Raw genomic sequence first — 23,266 nt, 5'->3', positions numbered from 1 at the left:
AGCTTCATCTTTCTGCTGTTTGTAAGCAGTTGACCCACATCCAGCAGTTTGCAAGTGGCTGGTCAATTCCTATCGTCGCTGTTGACAGATTTGGAGGACTATGAACAGCGCAAGTAAATGCAAAGAAATGACTTCTAGACCAGAAACGAGCAGGCAGAGCATGTTCTAAGCAAAACTACTAATGGAAGTCCTGTTGATAAACAATTTAGGAAAGTGCAAATTATTTATTATTTATTAATTCAGCTTATATCCTGCCCTCCCCGCCGAAGCAGACTCATTATGGGCATGATTTAACTTTGGGATGAGATATTGCCACCACCAGAGGCAAAGTGTATTGTTCTAGTGCAGTTATGGCACTTGATTCCCAAAAGGCAAATTTTGAGGAAGTTGCGTTACAGTGTTTTTAAAAAAAATTGCTAATGTGGAGAGGTGTTGGACGACTGAAGAATAACCTATATTGCTAATATAAGGCTGTAAAAGCACATGTATTGCAGTATGACTGTTATGTACTCACTTGGTCTGCTTTTAAGGGAAACTGCATATTCTGTACGTAAGACTTGGCCTCAGTCAATGCAGGCCCACTGTTGCGGCCCATAATTGTGCCTGTGGTTCCACCATATCAGGGTGGATGCTCTGCCCGTTTGAGGCAAAGCTTGAGGAAGGAAAGCAGTATAAATAATCAAAATATCAGTTGGCTGAAAATGCTTGTTTCTTCCCAGGAATACTGTACATAACCAGGTACCGAACAGCCTTTTCTCTTCCTCTGCTTATGTACTAAGCTAGATTCACAACTTCCTGGTCTGATCAACCTCCAGTTTGCTGTGATGTTCAAATGCAGGTGCCTCAGCCTGTTGAAGTTTGTTTACTCCTGCAAACTGGGATTTTAAAATCTCAGTTTAATCCCATGTGTAGATCAATAAACTCCAGGTTTGTGAGGTGCCCACATACAGCTACCAGAGGGCCTTGGAACTTGATCAAACAAGGAAGCTTTGTTGCAACATTTGGAGGGGTTCATACCGGGGTCTGCATGCATTGTTGTATGCAAAATGGAAGCGCGCACACATTGCCTGCATCGAGTAGCAAGTTCCACAAACATACTATCCCTTTCAGACATTTAAATGCAGCTGCAGCAACTATGAGTAGGTTTGCACGTCTTCCTTCCCCTCAGACTGGGCCAAGACTGGGCCAAGCTTGTTTGTGTGGAGGATGTGTGTCGGGATACCACAAGTGCTATTTTGCATATCTTGCAAGTGGAACTTGGGAGTCAGTTTGGATAACATGTTTAATTTCAGGAACTGGCAACTGCCTTGGCTAACGGTTTACTTTTGTGAGACATGCAGCAGTCACGATGGATTGATTTAGATGCAGTTGACTTTGGTCATTGAGTCAAAGATTCCAGTTTTTGTTCACCTCCTGATAAGCATGTTTAAGAATTTGTGACAGCAACAGAAACATATGTTTGCAACCAAAAAGGCCCATTATATGATATTTGCAAGCACAATCCCAAAACCTTTGCTCACGTAGCTTGCTTGGATTTGTGTTGTGGATATAGAAGGAAGAATCTGTAATTTTAATAATGTGTCTCTGGTAAATGCTTGTTCAGGGACACTGAATGAAAGCCCTTGCTAAAGATTGAGCACTGAGGATATTCCAGGACTGATATTGTTTAGAACAGGAAATCTCCATGAGGTAGAGAGAAAATGGCGATAACTCTGGGCTATCAGACTGTTCTGTAAGCTCTGAATTAGCCAGCAAAATATGGCCAATGTATTTAAAACATTGGGTATGCTGCCTTTCCACCTGATCAGGGTGCCCAAGAGTGATGCATATAAAAATATTAAAACATTTGAAAAACATTAAAATGATAAGTATAATTCAATAAAACACAAACAAGCCTCCGCTATTAGTTTGTCTCCATGCTGGATACATCTGCTGCCATTATATACATAGAAAGATGGGTTCTAGTGTGTAGTGCTTATAGGTTCATGGTTTTAAGAGTGACTAGACCTCAAATACCTTAGTATCAAACATGAGGGCATTTTAAATGTTTTTAACCTGATTCTGATTTTAACCATTGCTTTGTGTTTACCCACCTTCTATTGAGGTTATGTTTTTTTTTAATTGCCTGTATGGTTTTATTTGTTTTTTTGTAGACTGAGAGTGCTTGGGCCGAAGAGTATTTGGAAAAGAAGAAAGGCTCTCATAAGCGTTCAGCATCCTGGGGCAGCACAGACCAACTCAAGGAGGTTAGGAAATCCATTGTGTTTGTGTTCAGCTTTGCCAAAGCCCCATGCACGTGCCTGCACTCTGCTTCCATGTGCCCCAGAGTGACTGCATTGCTACTAATGTTCCCTCTAAACTGTGAGCAAAAATTGTACTTCGTAAGCTACTGGTGTTAAAGTTGTGAGCAAGCGATTTGGCTACCGCATAAATTACTTTGCTCTGCGGCCATTTTTCCTGAGCGAAGACAAAAATGTGTGAGGCGAAGGCTGAAAAACTGTGAGCTGCCTCATGCTAACTCAGCTTAGAGGGAGCACTGCATGCTACCTGTAAATGAGAAAACAGCAATACAGTTCAAAGGAATAACAAGCTACCTGCTTGGCTTAAAGACAGGAAGCAGTGCAGAAAAGAAAGCTCAAATGGGGAACTGAATGCCACTGTGGAGAAATTAGTCCACTGGGCAAATAATTAATGTGACTTTAATGCTAGGAGATAATGCTAGGAAAGTAATACCCAATGTAAGTAGGACAGTAAGTTACTGTTACTAAAAGGTGACAAAAACTCTCTATGGTGTTACCTTTTTAGTGTTTTTTATAATTGTCAGAATCATCATGTATATGAGGTAATGAATTTCTTCAGTTCGGTTACAGTGCACTTAGGATAGTTTCACACTACAGTGCCTGATGTGACTAAGCAACAAGCAACTGGGCAACTTAGATTTAGATTTCTACCCCGCCCTATCCCGCAAGTGGGCTCGGGGCTGCTTACAACAATAAAAAACAGTTAAAATAATATAAAAACAGACATTACAAAACCGGAGCAGCACAGTAAACAATCTTACAGACGTATGCGGTAAACAGCATCCTAACAGCATAGCAAAACACCATAATGGTGAAATGCTGGGGGAAGTGATGACTTTCAAGGACACCAGCTGGATTAATTAAAAGCCTGGCGGAAGAGCTCCGTCTTGCAGGCCCTGCGAAACCGTGATAAGTCCCGTATTCATTGAAGTCAACTTCATTTGAGACAGCTGCCAATAGGTGGGAAGTTACATACCCAGCAGAGGTTCAGCTTGGTCACAGGTTCTCATTGAGGTGGGAGAATCTCTCCAGGCCCTGATGAAGATGCTGATATTAATTTGAGTATCATTCTTCCTGCTACTCCATCCCGTGTTGAGTGGGGGGTGGGCAGGCACGTGATAATGTGAGAACTGCAGAACAAGAGTGGGGTGGCCATGCCCAGCTGGACACCATGTTTTTTTCTTTCCCCCAATAGAGATGGAGGCAGACCAAAGTTGCCACCGGCCTGAGTTTTTGGGGGCAGGGTGTGCACGTGTGCCTTGTTGATCTGTCAGCACGTTGTGGGCAGGAGAGAATAAGCCTTTTAATTTTTAGCAAGCTGGCCGCTGTTCCAAAATAAAGCATCTGGTAGAGTAAGAATACTTGATGTACATTTTGACAGGGTAGGTGTGGAGAAATGTCCGTGCTGTAAAATGCAGGAAATCTAAAATGCTTGATTGTCCCATCAGATTGCCAAGCTACGACAACAGCTGCAGAGGAGCAAACACAGCAGCAGGCACCATCGCGAGAAGGAGCGGCAGTCTCCATTCCATGGCAATCATGCAGCCATTAACCAATGCCAGGTGAGATTGTGCTACTTAACATAAAGTGCAAATCACTTTTCAGAGTGAGTGCTGAGGATTTTCTGTGTCATCTTCATTGTCTGTACAACGCTCATTTGAGTTTGGTGTAGTGGTTAAGTGCGCCAACTCTTATCTGGGAGAACTGGGTTTGATTCCCCACTCCTCCACTTGCACCTGCTGGAGTGGGCTTGGGTCAGCCAGAGCTATCACAGGAGTTGTCCTTGAAAGGGCAGCTGCTGTAAGAGCTCTCTCAGTCCCACCTACTTCACAGGGTGTCTGTGTGGGGGGGAGGTGAAGGAGATTGTGATCACTCTGAGATTCAGAGTAAAGGGCAGGATATAAATCCAATATCATCATCTTCTTCATTTCACACTATTTAATAACAACTACGCACACATTTATCTATCTTTGTGCCAATAGTCACAGTTTCTGGATGATTTTCAGTGTCCTCTTAATAGCACATGAATGAGTTATGTTCTAGTTTTCCTGTTTCAAGCTAGAGAAGTGTAATCTTGGTTGTCCTCGTTTGGGGTTTCAGGCTCCTGTCCCAAAGAGTGTGCTCGTCCCCGTGATGCCAATCGCCAAGTCAACAGGCTCGCGTTTCCGCAACAGCATAGAGGGACTGAATCAGGAGATTGAAATAATCATAAAGGAGACGGGAGAGAAGGAGGAACAATTAATTGTGAGTATTCTGGCCACTGAATGCGTAACCTTAGTCAGGTGTGGTATTTAACACTTTTAAACTAATAACTGGGATGAGCCTATTGTAGAGGGCAAAAGAGAAGCAAGCAAATTAGAAAACTGGCACTGCAGTGTGAAAGTCAGGGATTTTCTGTGGAGCAGTATTTTGACATGGAATCTATGCTGGAAAGACTCAACTAGTCAGTCACAAGGACCACTAACCATTATTCCTAAAAGCAGGGCTCTTCCTGTAGCAGGATCTCCTTTGCGTATTAGGCTACACCCCCTGATGTAGCCAATCCTCCTGGAGCTTACAGTAGGCCCTGTACTGAGAACCCTGTAAGCTCTTGGAGGATTGGCTACATCAGGGGTGTGTGGCCTAATATGCAAAGGAGTTCCTGCTACAAAGTTCCTGACTGTGTGTTAAAACATTTCCAAGACTAGATGTGTGTTGGAGTATCTGGAAGCACTTTTTCAAGGAGAAGCTAAGGTGTTTCCACAGGAGTGATGTGGAACCTTGCTACGGGCAACGGAATTGCCTTTGTGTGTGACATCATCCCTTCAGAATCCTCTTAAGTAGATATATTGTGCACTTCCTTGGAATGCCTCCCCAGACCCTAAATCTCCTTAAGATTGGCTTCCATTCTTGCTGTTGTTCGAGTCTGAAGAATAACTAATCTTGTGCTAAAGAGCTTTATGGAAGGAGAGGCCCAAAATAGTCTATTAATGTGTAAAGTAATTCCTAACCAGACAAGATTAGTAGTCTCTTACATGGCAAAGAGTATATAATGTACATTCCCTTCCAACAGCCTCAGGATATTCCAGATGGGCATCGAGCTCCGCCTCCCCTGGTGCAGCGCAGCAGCAGCACTCGCAGCATCGATACGCAGACTCCCGGCGGAGCAGAGAAGGGCAGCAACAACAGCAGCCGGTCCCAGTCCGTGTCCCCCAGTTCTTTTCTTGCCATCTCCAATGAGGGCAGCGAGGAGAGCCCATGCTCTGCTGATGACCTGCTGGGGGATTCCAGGGATAAAGGTACTGCCTGGAAAAGTGCTGGGGCTGCAACTTGAAGTGCATCTCCTCTTTTTGCCCTATAACCAGGGCTTTTTCTGTAGCAGGAACTCCTTTGCTTATTAGGCCACACCCCCTGATATAGGCAATCCTCCAAGAGCTTACAGGGCTCCTAGTACTCTAGGGTCTAGAGTAAGCTCTTGGAGGATTGGCTACATCGGGGGGTGCGGCCTAATATACGAAGGAGTTCCTGCTACAAAAAAAGCCCTGCCTATAACAATCCTTTGGCCTAGGCCTTGGTCCATGAAACATTAGGTGCCTTGGTTTTGCTCTTTTCAAACATGGGGAGGTGGCATTTATGATATATGAGAGCCAGTTTGGTGTAGTGGTTAAGTGTGCGGACTCTTATCTTGGGAGTACTGGGTTTGAGTCTCCACTCCTCCACTTGCAGCTGCTGGAATGGCCTTGGGTCAGCCATAGCTCTGGCAGAGTTGTCCTTGAAAGGGCAGCTTCTGGGAGAGCTCTTTCAGCCCCACCTACCTCACAGGATGCCTGTTACAGAGGAGGAAGGTAAAGAAGATTGTGAGCCGCTCTGAGACTCTGATTCAGAGAGAAGGGTGGAGTATAAATCCAGTGTCATCATTTGTAGGCAGAAGATTCTAACTTCCAGAAGAAAGGGTTGAGTATTCTTTCACTCCAAAAAGAGAGGAGCTGTAGAACAGCTTTCCCTGGTGCTCTAAAGATAAGTAGCCGCTTACCTGGCAGGTATGATCCTAAGCCTCAAAAACTAGACTAGGGTGTTGGTGCACCTTCCCTATGAGGAAAGGCTGAAGAGACTGAGATTTTTCAGTTTACAAAAGAGATAAATAAGGGACATGATAGAGGCTGTAAAATTAGGCATGGGGTGGAGAGAGTTGACAGAAATTTTTCTCCCTTTCCCAAAATTCTGGAACTTAAGAGCATCCAATGAAGCTGATTAGCAGTAGATTCAAGGCAGACAAAAGGAAACACTACTTTACACAGAGAGTGATTAAAGTGTGGAATTTGTTGCCGGAGGATGTAGTGATGGCCATACAAATAAACAGCTTTAAAGGGTGATTAAAGGGAGAGCCAGTTTGGTGCAGTAAGTGTGAGGACTCTTACCTTGGCGAACCGGGTTTAATTCTCCATTCCTCCACTTGCAGCTGCTGTAATGGTCTTGGGTTAGCTATTACTCTCGCAGCAGTTGTGTATGTTGTGGGTGGAGAAGATATAGGAGATTGTAAGGCGCTCTGAGTCTCTGATTCAGAGAGAAGGGCGGGGTATAAATCTGCAGTCGTCTTCTAAATAGATTCATGAATTAAATAGTCTGTCAAATGGCTCCTAGTCATGGTGACTGAGGGGGACCTCCACTTTTGGAGGCACTAATCCTCTGGATCCCAGAGCAAGGAGGCAACATCAGGAGAAGCCCTTGGCCTCTATGTCCTCTGGTTGGCCCTCCAGAGGAATTGGTTGGCCACTGTGTGAGACAAGATGCGGGACTGATCCAGCAGGGCTCTTCTTGTCCTCTAGTACTAGAGATCTTCTGTAGGTCTAACGTGCTGGTACAAGAAACCGTCTTCATACACAGAGGAAAGATGTTCACAGAACTTCAGTAAGAGAGGGTGCTTTGTAATTAGAACACTTTTTCATCTAGCTTGGTATGTGAGGCAGAGGATGAGAGAAGCGAGGGAAGTGATTTATTGTAAGTTTTGGGTATGTTTAATTAATTGATGCTCTGCTCACTTCAGAGAACGGAAACAACTCTCCGCTCCCTAAATACGCCACCTCACCAAAACCCAACAACAGCTACATGTTCAAACGCGAACCTCCTGAAGGCTGTGAGAAGGTGAAAGTGTTTGAGGAAAGCTTGTAAGTAGCTCTGCACGTCAAAGAACTAAAACTTAACCACTTGTGTTAATAGATATTTGCATAAGCGATTGGTATTGCATATGTCTGCATAACTGGGGCAGTGATGCTCTGTGTTCTTGGTGCTTGGGGAGGCACAGTGGGAGGGCTTGTGTCCTGGCCCCACTGGTGGACCTCCTGATGGCACTTGGATTTTTTGGCCACTGTATGACACTGTGGACTGGGTGGGCCGTTGGCCTGATTCAACATGGCTTCTCTCATGTTCTTATAACTTGGGGCCTTAAAATTGGGCACCCAATTCTGCTGCTTCGACAGCTTGTAATTCAGCAATTACTGAAAGCCAAGAGAAATCTGTTTTTCAGAGTCTGTTACAGATTGTGGGGGGTGGGGGGAGAATACTGAACAGCTCCATCAGTGCAGGCTGATGGATGGGTTACAACACGGAACCAACATGGTGCCCTTTGGCCAAAGAGTTCAGATTGTGAATCTCTTCCGTTTGCAACTTCTGGCTGCTCTTGGGAGCCAGGCACAGTCTGCACTGAAGGACCATTTCTGTTCTGCTGTTCAGTGCCTCCAAAGTCCACCACACCTGTGGGGTGAGGCCTCAGCTTTTCCCACCAGTCCCACACTGGAGTGTGGAAAGGAGACTGATAGTCCTCACCCTTCAGGAAGGAGGTGAATGTCTGGAGTGTCTCCAAAGCTCAGTGCAAGACTAGGGATAACCACCCCTTTATTTAGGCCATGGGTGTTGAATTCATTTGTTATGAGGACCGGATCTGACATAAATGAGACCTTGTTGATCCAAGCCATGTTGGGCTGCGCCATGTGTGTATCTATTTATGATTAGGTAGCAGAGATATAAACTTTATAAAGGACACAGACAAACACAGAATTTTTTTTAAAACTTAAAATAAAACATTCTTAAAACATTAGCACTCGTTGGTCTTAAAGGTGCTTTCTTTGTATTTCTCCCTGATATCCAAGGAACTGGGCAAAGGAAGCTCTGGCTCTTTCCTTCCTTCCCAAGGAGATCAGGAGAGGGGAGGAGCCTCAGCTAATAGAAGGAAGAGAGGCTTGGCTCAGTAGCTCTGCTGTGCAACTGAGAGAGCCTGGCAAAGCCAAGCTCTGTCTCCCCCCTCTTCCTCCCCAAGGGAGGAGGATCAGCCAATGGAGAAAATACAGGCTTTGTTCTGTAGCTCCTGTGCAGTTGAGCAAGCCTTGCAAAGCAAGCTGTGATGCTGAAGGAAGCAAGAGAGAGGGAGAAGGAAGCAGATGACAGCCAGTTGCTCGGGGGGCCTGATAGGAGCCTTCAGAGGGCCTGATTTGGCCCCCAGGCCGCATGTTTGACATCTATGATCTAGGCTGTGGGAGAAGAGGAAGTTTTCACCCAGCCTAAGTGGGACCTACTGTTTGTTCCCTGGCAAGCACATCTGACTGATGAAACTGGCTTTATAGCTGGGTTTAGTTTGGCTTGCAGGCTGTCAGTTATCCCTGATAGAAGCAATAGTAATATATAAAAAAAACTGAACTTAACACAAATGCTCTTTGTGCTAGAAACTAAATAAAATGTGTCACAATGACATTGACCCACGTGATTGGCATGGAAGCCTGGCACAGAACCCAAGATTCCCTATATTTCGAAAGGAAATAATTACTCATTTAACAAGAATGTTAATTTTTGCTGGAATTGCAAAGTGCAGTTTACATTATAACTAGGATCCTCAGAAGGATTTCTGTGGAGAGAAGTGAGAAACAGGTTTTGCTGATGGCTGCATCCTGTAGACCTCCAGCTCCTCTGATGTCCATGTGGGGTTTCCCCAATCCCCCCACCCCATGGTGAAGAGTGATGCTTTACGGATGGGAAGGTGACAAGTCATGCTCAGCAAATGGAAATCTCTTCTATCTGCAGTAATCCTAGAGCTCTAATCCTATAGTGCCTTATGTACACATTTCTGAAGATTGTAAAACTATATCCATCTTATATATTGTGCTTGTTTGGGAGATTTGGGGTTCGACAGGACTCTTTGTCAGATTATTAATGACGGTACTAAGCCTAACTAGAAGCAAATTTATTGAAATCTTGACTGAATTCTGGCATTCTTCCCTGCTATACAGTGCAGGGGGAGCTGGTGGTGACTGTAAAGCTTTTGTGCTTCTATAAATCAGACTCTTGGTCTTCAGTGGAACACCATTGGTTCCAACACCAAAGGTGAGGAGTCTCGGTGTGATGCTGGACTCCTCGCTTTCTACATAGATCCATGCAATGGTCACTTCCAGGTTGGATTGCTGTAATTTGCTCCAAGTAAAGCTACCCTTGGGGCTGATCCAGAAATTGCAGCTAATGCAGACTACAGCAGCGTACCTGCTGATGGCGACGCCTTTGCAGCATGCATTCTGCTGGTGCTGCACCATCTGCACTGGCTGCTGCTTGAATACCAGATCCAGTTCAAAGTCACAGTCTTGACCTTTAAAGCCCTTTGCAGCCTGAGACCATCATACGTGCGGGATGGCCTCTTCCCATATGAGAGCTTTACACTCTTCTGACCAACACCTCCTGATGATCCCTGGCCTAAGGGATGTCTGCTTAGCCTCAGCCAGGGCAAGGGCCTGGTGAAACACGCTCCCACCTGAGACCAGAGCCCTGCGGGACTTACTACTGTAGTTCCCCAGATGTTTGGCTGAGGTGATGGACATTCAGTCATTCTGGCCTCCCTTGACTATGGTCCCTCTTCCAGTGCTCTGCTCTAGATATTATTTGGACTCTGAAGTCTCCTGGGGTACCCATATCCACCTGACAGGAGGCACGGGTTTTCCGTTATCATTTATTGTTACCATCCGTTGTTTTATTCTGTGAATTTTATGATGTAAGCCACCCAGAGCCCATTATTATTATTAGCTATAAAATAAAAGCATCGATACACAATGATGTTATCTCTTTCACACATCTTAATCTTGGACTGCTGTGGTGGCAGCCACTCGCTGTATAACAAGTCAAAAGGGAGCAACTGAAGCTGTGGTGCTCCCTTGCGTAGTGTGGTTGCAAATGCTTGTGTAATTTCCAGTGCACATAATCCTTGGAGGACTTCATATTTCACCCTCAAAAATAGAAAAGACTCTCGTTGCCATAGGTTAAAACCTGATTTTCTCTTTTTTGTCTTTTTTTCTTCTGTTTGTAGGCCAAAACCCTTACATGAAATCCCGCCTTTTTACTGTCCTGACAAGAACAAAGTAAACTTCATTCCCAAAAGCGGCTCTGCTTTCTGCCTTGTCAGCATCCTCAAGCCCCTTCTCCCCACCCAAGATCTTACCCTCAAGGGTGCTAGTCACAATCTGACCGTCACGTCTGGGATGACCCCCGCTTTGCTGCAGCCAATTGCCATGGCATCCCTGTCTGCAGGCGCCGACCAGGATCGGCTCTCTCGCGGCTCAAGTAAAGTCATACCACAGATGTCTGTGTTCCAGCCATCAGGACATAGTGAAGAAGCCGAAGGATAACCTCCATGATGTTACCTTCTGGGGGCAGCCTTTTTTTGAAGTTAATTGTGATTTAAGCCTTCCTAATCGCATCTGTTTTGCGTCATAATTGCTGGCAATTCCATAAACTGCTAAACGGGTCATGCTAGTATCTTGATCTCCATGACTGATCGCCTGGGCATGAGATCTAGAAAAGAGAGATGGCCACATTTGTCTTGCGAAGGCTCAAGATCAGTCTGTGGTCTGCACTTTTCAAAAGCTTTGATACTATAAGGAATGAAGACATCCATAATTCTATACGATTGGAAGGACCAATTTTTCTGATGCATAGGGTCCCAATTTGAACGCTTCCTTTTTTCCTTTAAAAAATCAAGAAATCTGACATACCAGCTATTCCCAGCAAAATATCTGCAAAGGGAAAACAAGCAAATGAATGCTGTAAGATCATTGGTTTGTACAAAAATACTTTATTTTCCAATCTCGTGTTTTCTGATGCGCACAGAGAACAGGCCATCCTGTAACTTTGGGCCACATCATTCCCACCGTTGGGACCAAAGGATTGAGACTTTTCCGCAGTCTTGTCATGTCACCATGTTTTGATTCCTGCTCCCAAATAAGCCTAATATTCTTCAGACTAAAAAAAAGGAAAGCAATATCGATGCATTGTGTGCATTTGATGGGGGGTGGGGTGGGGCAGCGGAAGGTGGATTAGCACTCGCATAGAACTGTTTGTCCGGGAATAGCGTTTTAGAGCACTTCGGCCAGTCGTGTAACGGGTTGTTCCTTGTGTTGTGATTCAGAACGGTTTGCCCTGCCCTCTCTCCCCTCTGAAATGCCAGTTGACTGTCACATCAGTGCCTCTTGGGATGTCATGGTTTCCTGTGTTGCTGTCGGAGTCTTGCCTCGCCTTTGGCCCATACCCAACCTGATCATGTCTTGCCACTGTACTTTATAGGCTCTAGTCATATGACCTTGAAACGGCCGTGCATGTTTCTTCCCGCTTGTCCAAGTACTGTTTTGTGGGTCTGTTGAGGGTAATAGTTCGCCAGGCATGGTATGTGTTAAAAGCAGTTTATCTTCAGTGGACATAGTCTCCTTTCGGACTAGCAATATTGTTAGTGTTAAGCTAAGAACTTTTTGATTCTTAGTATTTGTCTGGATATTTCCCACTTCATTTCTTTTGTGTGTGTGTGCGTTTTTTTAAAAATTGTATTATATTCAAGAAACAGGAAGGAGTTTCTGTTGCTAGACTGGCCTGCAAATGGCACTGAACTTCTCTGGATACAAAATTGTATAGCCCCACCTGAGCTAGTGGAACTCTAGCCGGCTAGTTCCGAAACCTCTCTGAGGTTGCCTAACGCTTGTGAGGTGGGTGCCGTCATTCAGAAGGAATTTTTGATCTATAATTGATCGGAATTAATTGGAGCCAACTATGCAGTTACAGGAAAGCAACCTTGGAGAAGTAACAACGTCTTGAGGCACATTAGCTGGTGCGGCGTAGCGTTTAAATGGAGCGGAGTCTAATCTTGAGAACTGGGTTTGCTTCCCCGCTCCTCCTCCACATAAAGCCTTGAGCCAGTCACAGTTCTCTCAGAACTCTCTCAGTCCCACCTACCTCACAAAGGTGACTGTTGCGGGGTGAGGAAGGGAAGGCGATGGTAAGCCACTGAGACTCCTTTGGGTAGAGGAAAGTGGGCTGTAGAAACCAACTCTTCGTTAAAGACTGGCATCAGTTTATGGCATTAATGTGGCTCATTCTGGATTAGCAGCCATTTCTGATGAATCCAGCGTGGTGAATGGTGGGGAAGTGTCGTTTTGCTTATGGTGTGGAGTAAGTCGTGCTCAGGCGGATTGGATCGTACATTCATCTGTGGTGTTGCAGTACTGTGGCATACCAGCTGCTGTCTCCTGCATTGGTTGGTCTTTTGGCTTCACTTTATGTGAAATCCTTTCCCCCCACCTCTTGTGTTCTCGTGGTATATATCTATCCCCTTAACTGACAGTTTCACATGGCTGCTCTGGAATTCATTTCTTTAAACGAAGCTGTGTTGTTCCCTGCTTCAAACATTGGCATATCTTTTTAGTTGTGCCCTGCTCTTCTATATTCAGGTGTTATATTAGCAAAGCAAGATAGGCCACCCTGTTCTGGAGATAGATCTACTGGCATATCAAATCCCTAAGATCCTTTACTTTGCTACCCAAAAAATAAAAAATTGTGAGGACCAAATTCTTACTTTCGGAGTGTTGGATCCTCACTGATATTTTGCACTCCAATTTTAAGTACATTATGTCCTGCATGAGGAGACAGTAAAAAAGGAAAAATAAGATTGACCTTAATGTTGCTTATCTGATACAGTTACTGTGGGTGCATGTAAGCTTTCTGATGAAACTTAATCTTGGCTTTATAAAGTGGAAAGATGGACTACTGTTGTGCAGAATGGGTATTTGTATTTTGTTAAAACCCACTTTGACTCCTTTGGTTATCAGCTTACTGGTTCCAGATTGTAGAGTGGTTTTCAGGAGATCTGTTTTTGGAATCACATTTACAATGTAGGTCTTAGGAGAACCCTTCAACCTAAGATTGTTTTAATTAATCACTGCAAGATGTAGTAAAACATCTTTCATGCAGAACCACTTTGACGTCCAATTGTCCTGGCCTCTTTTTATGCTTGGAGCCACTCCCTGGTATGCTTTTGTGGTGCCTCCTTGTGCTTTGAACCTTGGCGATAAAATGTAATGGGCTTTGCACGGAACAGGGTAAAAACAGGGTGCTTTGAACCACTCGACTGACTTCCAGGTTCACACATCAGAAGCTGTGTTCTTGACTTGGCCAGAGATACAGCATTTCTTGGGATTCTGTTCCTGTAGCTGTGCAGGGGGCAAACTCCCTCCTCTCTGTGGAAGCTGAAACCCAACAATCTCTTGCTAAAAGCAACGAGCTGATCCCAGCTTTCCCTCACCTTTAGAAGAGTCCGGGAAGTGTTGCCTTTGCATCTTCTCCAAGAGCCTGTTCAGAAGTAGCTGCCTCCATCATAGGACACTTGATGGGCAACTTCCCAACATTTTATAATCGGCAGCCCTGCTGTTTTAGTGCTCTCTACCCTTTTGCATTCAAGAGTGCCCAAAGTCTTAATAAGTTGGAGACCCCTGCACTAGAATGAGGGTGCGGCAGATATTTCAGGCTGGTCTCTAGGTGTATTTTAAAAATGAAACACCCTACCTAAGTTAACAATATGTAGTCTTCTTGGTTTTAGTAATTTGACAGTGTTAAGGAATGGTGGGCAGCTACTGTCTCATCATTACATTTCCTCTTGAAGACTTGCACCTATAAGATGGTGGTAGCCCATGGAAATACCCAATTCTTAAATGGTTTATAAGATTCCCCCAGGTCTTTCTTTCTACTTAGCTGCTTGGTTCTGCATTGGTTTTGTCCCTCTCTGACATGGGAGCAGCTGATATGGAGGCATTTACAGTGGAAGGACAGAAAGAAACGTGAAAGTGCAGCTAGCCTATGAGGATACCTTCCCCTCTCATTGCTAAGTTTGTTACCCTGTGCATGATGAAGAATGAGTTAGAAGCTGGGCATGGTGAAGAGAGTGCAGATGTGTAAAGGGGTGTGTATGTGTTGTGTATTTTCTGTCTTGGATAAAGGCAGTGACTTCCCCAGTCCCTGAGCCACAAGTTGCACTTGAACATGTGGACAGCCAAATCTGTTCCAATTTCCCAGCTTTAGAGCTGCTTACAGGTGATGGGAAAGGAAGACCAACGGATGCATTGCCGCCTTCCTTGCTCTCGCAGTGCAGCTCCTGGGTTAGGGAGGAAGGGGATTTGTGTTCAGCATCTGACCTTCTAGGAGCTGAGGGACAGAGAAAAGAGAATATCACTGAGCAGCCTGAAAGGGGAAGGAAGCAAATACAGAGTTGTATGTCTGCCGACCTCAAGGAGATGTTCCCTACTCTGCCGCACCCAGCCTTTCTGACTTTTTCCTGCTGTGGAGGGCAATCAAAGTGAAGGCAGTAGAGACTGTAAAGGCACCCGGCAGTGAGTTAGTTCAGAGTACGAGGGTAGTGAATGTTAGGGGTTGGGCTGAAGAGAGTGGATCACTTCTGCTATCACTTGGCCTTTTCTCTGATAACAGAATGAGTGTTCCAAGAGGAGTGTAAAAGACCTGAGACAGACGTTGTCCTCTGCAGGAGGAGAAAAGCCTCCATCCATGTGGAGCAAGTTGCTCATCTTCATCTAGAAGTCATCTTCCTAAGTAGAGCTGTTTCTTAAGAATGGGATCTTTGAAGGACAAATGTTTTCTCTTTTGAGCCCATTGTTAAAGATAATGCCACTAGCAGGGGTGGAATTCTAGCAGGAGCCCCTTTGCATATTAGGTCACACACCCCTGATGTAGCCAATCCTCCAAGAGCATACAAAAAAAGAGCCTTGTAAGCTCTTGGAGGATTGGCTACATCAGGGGTGTGTGACCTAATATGCAAAGGAGCTTCTGCTAGAATTCCATCCCTGGGCACTAGACAGTTTTTAATCTGGGCAAGCTACTGCATTGGCCTCTCCTGACTTTCTGTGGCTCCACTGAGTTTTGACAGTATCTAGTGGAAAGGCCAGTGAAATGCTAGGCTAAGTTAGGCAGCAAGCATTGGCAAATGAAATGGAGGGCCCAAAAATCCTTAGAGTGGCACTATAGGATTGGTAATTAGGCCTGTGGAAGTTGCTACTTTTTAAAAATTGGACGGTTAATGAAAACAGGAGTTCTTATAGTTTATTTTTCCGTGTGAAGACATCACTGCTGCTTTACAGATTCTCAAGAGACAATTTTCAGAATTGGATATAAGTTAATGACTGAGTTGTGTCATTTGATACATACAAGGGTTATTAGTATGGTTTTAGTTAGGTGCTGGTGTGGTTCCATCACAATTTTGGAGGAAGTTGTGAAATGTTGTTGGCCAACATGTGCCAAAAACTGCTCTAACAATACAATTCCTAGGCTTTTGAAGCATCTGAAGGCCAAGTTGTGGAGGTCACATTTCCTTAACCAGTGCATATCAAAAGCCCAGGAGAGGAACAAGGCAAATGATTCTTGGTGAAAAGTTAGTTGCTACACATCGATCCTATCCTTGGTTTCTTGTGTCACCATCTTGTCTGACTGTGTCCTATATAGACCTGTTCCAATGGAAATAATGTACCTTAAGATGTAACTTTCCTTTCTACCTTAACTGTCTTGATATTGTGTTGTGTGACTTGATCACAGCATCTCACTGCCAGTGGCATGTGATGTCTTTTTCCTTCCTGGTTCACTCTCTCTGGCTCAAGACTGGCTATCCTGTTTTCTGCCAGTACTAGTGATTAAAGACATTCTGGAGAAATCCACACATAATTTGGTAAATTGTATTTGCAAAGGCCAATGATGTTTGACTATGTAAGATTTTTTTAAAAGCCTTTTCCCCCTCAATGCACACCAGTGTGTTTGGGCATTTCTTGTTTTTCTATTGTTTTTATTTTAACGACAGATGTAAGACCTATGTCTGCGAGAAATTTTATTGAATTTTTTTACGAAAAATGTTTTACTCACCTTTATGGGACTCGCACACTTTCAATAAATATTTCAAGTTAAGATTCGTCTGTTGTGTCAGTTCTTTGCTGGTCGCCAGGATGATAAAATATGGTGCTAGGCTAATCAGCAGTAACTCCGGCGTTTAGCTTGTGCCCTTATCATATTGTAAAGCTCCCCACCCCGAAACTTTCACAGTGGCTTCATCGACTTTCCTTACAAAACCACCACAATTCAGATCATAGCCCTGTGAGAAACCCTGGATTGCCTTGAGTCTGATACCTTTTCTGGGCCTCATTTCCCATTTTGAAAATGAAAAGAGAACCAAGCTGTTTTAAAGGAGAGCTGTGAGGATTGCAGTTGTGGCAGGTATAAACCGCCGTTCATTTGTACAGTGATCAGGAACTCCAAAAAAAGCACTGAAAGGTCTAAGAGTAACTTCCCTCATATAGCCGGTGTACTTAAGAGTCTTAGTTCTCCCTTTGAGGCGAAGGACATCTTGGAGTCATTTATAAATTCCAGGGAATCAACTTCCTGCACATTGTTCATGAGTAGGCCAGTCTCACCCAATGCCTAAACAGGACCCAGTTGATGCTGCAGCTTGTTCATCTGGAAGGCAGCTTTGATGGCTCTCACTGTGCCCTGCAGTGTTTGTATGGCTTATGGAAGTGAGAAACGACTCCTCAGCCTCCTCCCAACCAGTTGGCCAGGTGGTCAGCCGTGGCAGGGCTCAGACATGGTGCTGCAATATCTGGTAACTGGGAAGAATGATGACTCTTTCTGGCACTCTTTTGGTTCTCCATTTTCTTTGATCCTGGAGCTGTCATAAAATAGTTTCTATACAGTCTGTGTACAGCGTTTAAGCCAGGATCAGTGGTGAGGGGGGGCTTCTAGCTCCTTCACAGAGAAAAACCACTGCTGCCCTCACAAGCCATCATTTATTTTTTTTAGTGGCTGAAGGACCCGCTTGGTGGGACTGTCAGTTGAAGGAAAAGAAAATGGCTGCCATTGCTGACAGTGACTCTCCCCAACTGTCCAACTTCTTTGCTCATATCTCCTCGTAGAGGCACGAGAGAGAAAAATAGTAAGGGAACTGGAGGGAAATAAGAAAAGGCAGGCAAGATAAGGATTTAGGGTGAGAAGAAGCCAAAAGTAAAGAGGAAAAGAATAGGTGAGCTGCTCTCTTTGCTGAGGCAGGAAAAGAAGTGAGGAGACGGGTGACTCCCACTCAAGGAGACAGGAAGTGGAAAGACTTTGTTCCTGCATCCCTAAATGGAGGTTGGGAATCACCCACCAAAATGTTCTTCTTTCCTCCGTGGAGAAGGACCCTTCATGGTAAGTATCCAGTAGCCCATTTCCCTATGTGTACACAATTCAGATGTCTGCATCAGTCCTACTTGGGACCGTGCTTCTCCCACGGTATTGCAAAGCCATGAAGACTTCATGGGACAGTCTACCAGTCTCTGCTTGTGTTGTCAGGCAGCTCCAAGTTTCTCTCTTCCTCTCAGCTACTAAGCCTAAGTAGCACAGTGCTGGACAGGAGTGTTTAGTATGCAAGGCTGAGGAGGGGGAATCAGAATTGGTACGTACCTCCAATCCAACAGGGTAAGCTTTGGTACCACACATTCTGTAAGACAGAGTGCCCAGGTAGTGAAGTGAAGATAAAGATAAGAGGAAGCGTATGTCCTTCAGTCCTAATCTGCCCAACCTCCAGACTTTTAATTAAAAGTAGCCTGATATCTTTAATTTATAGCATCTTGAGGGGGGGGGGGAATTGGAGCGGGGGAGGGGTGCCTCATAGTATCCATGCTCAAATTTTCCTCCTCTAGGCTATTAAAAGCCACTAAAGACTTGAGCAGGTCAACTTCCTCTCTACTGTTCATCATTTCCCAATGCAGAGATCTCCTGCTCAGCAAGCAGCTCACTTCAGGCAGCTAACAGCCTCAAGAGGAGCTCTGTGGGCAACTGAGACCAGAACTGTACTGCTGTGCATGGAATTTTTAAAAAGCAGTTTTACAGCTACCAAACTGCTGAATAAGGTTAAGTTTAGTAGAAGAGAACTAAAAAATTTCAGGGTTGGGGTAGCCTGACATCCTTTTAGGCCTCTGTAACTTCAACTGGAGTTAAATGTATTGTTTGGCTACAGACTTAAAAGAACAGTAAAGTTTTAAACACAGCTATACTTTACATTTTATTTGAAGCATATTTTCTGTTATAAATAGCCAGTTGCACGAGCTCCTTTTTTAAAAAAAATGACTAAGGATAACATGCAGAAGAAAAAAACAGACACAATGTTCTCTCATCTGTACTTGACAAAGGAGAAAGCATACAAAATCAGCCTCCAGTCTCTGGATTTCTTTGGAATATGGAGAAAATGGAGTATACACCATTGTTTTGCTCTTAAGGGTCTGGTCCTATGGCTTGGATTTCTAATAAATGTTGAATTGCTGCCAGTGTCCTGGCCTGTTTTTCTGGGGTTTTGTAACATGGGGACTTTTATGAAGCGAGGAGAAAAACTTTGAAACTCTTATCTTGTAACTGTCAGTGGCTATTTCTTTCGACCAGGTGTCTACTTGGGAGCTTGCCCAATGTTGTTGGAAGTGAAGCAGACGGGTAGACTGAGATAGTCATGCTTTGTTGGCTTTTGCTTCCCTTTCCAATCATTCAGATCTATTGCCGGACCTGTTGAAGCGGTTGCTGAACCTGCCTTTATGAAAGGACTGTCTGTTGGATGGCCATGAGTTCTTTCAGTTGTCTTGCCGGAATCTGTGTAAGGTATGCTGTGTTCGAAAGGAGGGATAAAAAGGTTTTTTGCACAATGGAGGGTCTTGGGTAGGGCCTTTTTCTTATCTCTTGTTTCAATGAAAATTTTTTCTAAAGACTCAGTTTTCCACTGTGAAAAGGGTAAGCAGCAATGGCTTTGGAATGGGAGTCTGCCGGCCAGGCCCTCAACCATAGGGTGTGTCGAGTTGCTCCTGCTGAGAAGACCACTCTGGCAGAAAAAACCATGGTATCCAGAGCAATGTTCCATCTAAGCTGCAGAATCTTGTGAGCAAAAATTCTACTTTGTGAGCTACTGACATTAAAATTGTGAGCTGCTGGGGTCATCCTTCCTAAGACAAAGAAGTGTGAGCTGGAGACATAAAATCTGTGAGCTAGCTCACACTAACTCAGCTAGAACACTAATCCAGAGTAGTGTTGCCCTTTAGGGCCCTATTGGATATGGCCTTTAGCACCTATTGGCCTCTTCTTGCAAATGTTGGTTGTTATCAGGTAGCATTTGAATAATTTTTCTCATCCACACTATGGCTGCTTGTGACACTATGGATGCAGCCTTGATACTTCTCGGAGCAGACTCAGCTTTCTTATCTGTGTTATCTCTAACACTGACGTGCCCATCTTCAGAGAGTGGCCCACAGGACTGGAGCACTGTAACTGGTGCGTCTACTAAGGGAATCTGAAGAAATCTGTTGGTAAAGGAAGACAGGTTATATAATTTCTTAACAAACCCCGGATATTGCTTATCTGACATGGGCTTAGTCCATTCAGCCCTTATCTGCCTCTCAAAGAAATCTGGAAATAGGAAGGCTTTTTCAGATACAGCCTTCCTTGGAAAAAATTAACTATCTCCCTTTTTTCTAATTTTTTTCCCTTTTTGTTTGTTCTCTCAGTCATCTTCCACATCTTCCTCAACTAAGCCAAGGACTGAGAGTGTTGTGGATGACAATTACTGGTAATCCTCAGTATTAAAAAAAACCCTAAGGGATGGTTCTGGCACTTCAAAGTCAGTGATTTCCTCTTTTGACAAGAACCCTTTCCTCTTTTTCACTGTGCCTATCTGAAGAGATATCCTCCCTGTCTAGTGAAGGATTGTGCCCCCTCTTGTCATTAATAGACTATTTTATGGCTGCCTTGATGGGCTGTGAGGGGCATTTATATCTGGAAGATCCCTTGGATGAAGAGGAATCTGGGGAGGGGGAGTGACCTCTATCCATCCCTCTCCCCCCCGCTCCTGCAGAAAGGAAAGATCTGCTCTGATAAAGTCTTGCTTAGGAAGGAAATGAAATTGGAGACAGGGAGAGGGACTCAAGGGTGCAGGGTTTACCTCCCTCTGGTTGCATTCCATGGCTGTCTCTGATGGCGTCTGGTGCAGCTGAAGTTCCCTCCAGCATGAAGGCTTTGCTGCCATCCCTTGCGCTCCCTTCAAAATGCCTAGTCGGGGCATCAGATGGACCACTGGCATGCGCTTGCCCACCTCTGCTGTGGCTGTAATGTGCCTTGCTTGTCTTCTCTGAATACACAGCTCCTGCACCACCATGGTGAGTTCTGGCACGGTTTTCCCAGCCACATAATGGCAGGACCATTGGGGAATCCATAACAAGCTACTGCTGGGTCTTGTCATCTCCACTGCATTTTTGCAGCCTCGCATCTCTGCATCTTCTGACTCGCTGGCCAGAAGAAGCCATCATCCTCTCTCTCTCGCCCCTTTTGTGGGCTCTGAAATGCCTCTCCATCAAATAGCCCAGGAAGCTAGTCAGCAGCTTGCTGAGAGGGCTATTAAAATGGCTGCTGTGAGACTGAGGAAAGGGGCAAAGAAAAAGAACCGGCTTGGTCAGTAAGGAAGGGGGGGGGGAACAAAAGTGAAAGTAAAAAGGGTAAGTAGAAAATAGAATGTAAAGGAGGGATAAAAGAAAAGTCTGAACTCTAACACAGAAAGCAGAAAAGATAGGGATTGGCAGAGAGAGTCCAACCTAGCTGCTCTCCCTAATGAGGCAGGAAAAGGACTGAAGCTGAGGGTGACTCCCACCAGAGGAACAGGAAGTAAAAGAAGTTAGTTCCTGCCTTGTAGGATGGGAATCACCCACAAGATGGCCTCCACCTCAGAGGGAGAAGGGGTTACAAATGTTTTAAATAACTACAAGCATGATTGGTCTTCTAAAGCTACTTCTGAGGAATGGCGTGGGGCTGAGCATTAACCAGAATAGAGAAAGCATTGCACTTTGGACCCTTCCGCTTCACTCCAATATTAAGGCCTGCAGCAATGAAATAATTATTTACAGACTGGATTCTTTAAAGTCATGTCAAACCTTTTAAGGCGGTAGAGGGTATATTTTCACCAATTATCCTGAACGTTTACTTTGAGATTTTAATTGGTCACCGGGGGGCATGGGAGAGATTAAATTCAAACAGGGCTGCTTTGCAAACAATTGTTAATTCTGTAGCTCTCAGTTCCATTGATTTTAAGTTGGTGAAATTAACAGGATCACCTGCTTTAATGTTGGCTGGACCATGTCTAGGTGTAGCATCATTTCTTTTGGGTTCCCCTGTGCTAAAAACAATTACGTGTTACATTTTCTTGAGTTCATTTTACTTTGTTAGTACTTTTAAGCCTCAGCCTTGGGCAAAGGTCCTTGCAGACAAAATGCTCAGGTTATTAAATGGGGTTCTATTGAGGACATTCAGGGTTGGGATACAAGCAGTGTTCCATCTAAACTGAGTTAATGGGAGCTAGCTCCGATTTTTAGCCTCCAGCTCACACATTTTTGTCTTAGCTCAGGAAAAATGGCCCCAGAGCAAACAGATTTATGCAATAGCTCACAACGTTAATGCCAGTAGCTCACAAAGTAGAATTTTTGCTCACGAGACTCTGCAGTTTAGAGGGAACATTGGATACAAGTATTTCTTTTTTTTTTGCGAGGGTGTACTTATCACATAAAGGAAGATAGAAAAAGAAGCCAGACACCAAAACAACAGAAGCGAGACTGATGCCATGTTGCCAGCCTGTTTACTGTCTGCATGTAAGAGATTTGATATAATGCTGCCGTAGATTAAGAGAAGGGGAGGCTTAAGCCAGCACTAAGAGTAGTCAACTATAACAACATGCCTATGCCATAATTCTTCAAATCCTCTCTAATCCTGTCTGTGTGTGGAAGGAATCTGACAAACAAATGATTGCACCCTATTTAAATAGAAAGTAGTCTCTTGTATCTGAGAAATTGGTTTCTAGTAGAAATCTATGAATTATAACTCACTTGATTGTTGTTCAGAAAAGGTGAGCTGAATCTACGAAAATGCTAATAAAGCAAACAGCTCACTTGAATAAAATTGGCCTTCAGAGTGATAATGCACTTGTTCTAAAAGGTCTGTAGTACTGGCTTTTAAATACTTCAATGTCAGTTGAAAAGACGGTAGTGGTTTTTAAACTGCTTTGCCTCCTACTTTCCAAAAATATAAATGAAGTGAATTTGTTTGTAATGTGCTGAAGATATACAGTATAACCTGGGACCTGGATTCTTGTAGAATGGTGTGAACTGGAAAAAAAGTAGTATCAAAATGTGTTACGGGTTTTACCTCCTCGTTTAGCTGGATTGCACTTGCTAAATAATGAGGCTCAAAGAAATTAACTGTGTGGATTGCCAAAGCCAGTTCGCTGCAGGTTTCAGCTACCAAACAAATTCCTATCCAGGGCAACCAGCTCTTCCTTTTTTGAGCTCCACTTGTCAGTTACAATGGAACTACTACTCCTGAAATTTTGTTTAATAAAGCCATAAACTCTTTGACAGTTATCCAATCCAAACATCTCAGTGCAGGTACTCAGTTTGTAAGACAGAACATGAATGTAAAACACATGGATGCAGACTGAAAAAAGACATAAGCATAGGAAAAGGGGCATTTCCTTTCCTGAGGACTGCAAGTAGGTATCCTGTGAATTTAGGGGGAGGTATTTGTGAGTTTCCTTTATTGTGCAGGGGGCTGGACTAGATGACCCTGGAGGTGCCTTCCAACTCTATGATTTT

The 23,266-nt window shown here is 44.2% G+C and overlaps 2 protein-coding genes across 2 annotated transcripts in view; one reads left to right on the top strand and one right to left on the bottom strand.

Moving 5' to 3' along the window:
* Nucleotides 1–11,568, top strand: part of FAM117B (family with sequence similarity 117 member B) — a 38,515-nt gene extending 26,947 nt beyond the window's left edge. Inside the window, exons 3-8 of the mRNA XM_060257034.1 lie at nt 2,154–2,246; nt 3,749–3,862; nt 4,401–4,544; nt 5,353–5,578; nt 7,324–7,444; nt 10,618–11,568. Coding sequence (XP_060113017.1) covers nt 2,154–2,246; nt 3,749–3,862; nt 4,401–4,544; nt 5,353–5,578; nt 7,324–7,444; nt 10,618–10,936 — 1,017 coding nt within the window. The 3' untranslated portion in view covers nt 10,937–11,568. The remainder of the gene's footprint in view (nt 1–2,153; nt 2,247–3,748; nt 3,863–4,400; nt 4,545–5,352; nt 5,579–7,323; nt 7,445–10,617) is intronic.
* The window catches only part of WDR12 (WD repeat domain 12), a 344,303-nt gene that overhangs the window by 268,168 nt on the left and 52,869 nt on the right, over nt 1–23,266 (bottom strand). The window lies entirely within an intron of this gene.

Source organism: Heteronotia binoei, chromosome 16 (assembly GCF_032191835.1).
Source record: "Heteronotia binoei isolate CCM8104 ecotype False Entrance Well chromosome 16, APGP_CSIRO_Hbin_v1, whole genome shotgun sequence".
In the NCBI taxonomy this organism is placed as follows: Eukaryota; Metazoa; Chordata; class Lepidosauria; order Squamata; family Gekkonidae; genus Heteronotia; species Heteronotia binoei.
This window is presented reverse-complemented; position numbering and strand designations above follow the sequence as displayed.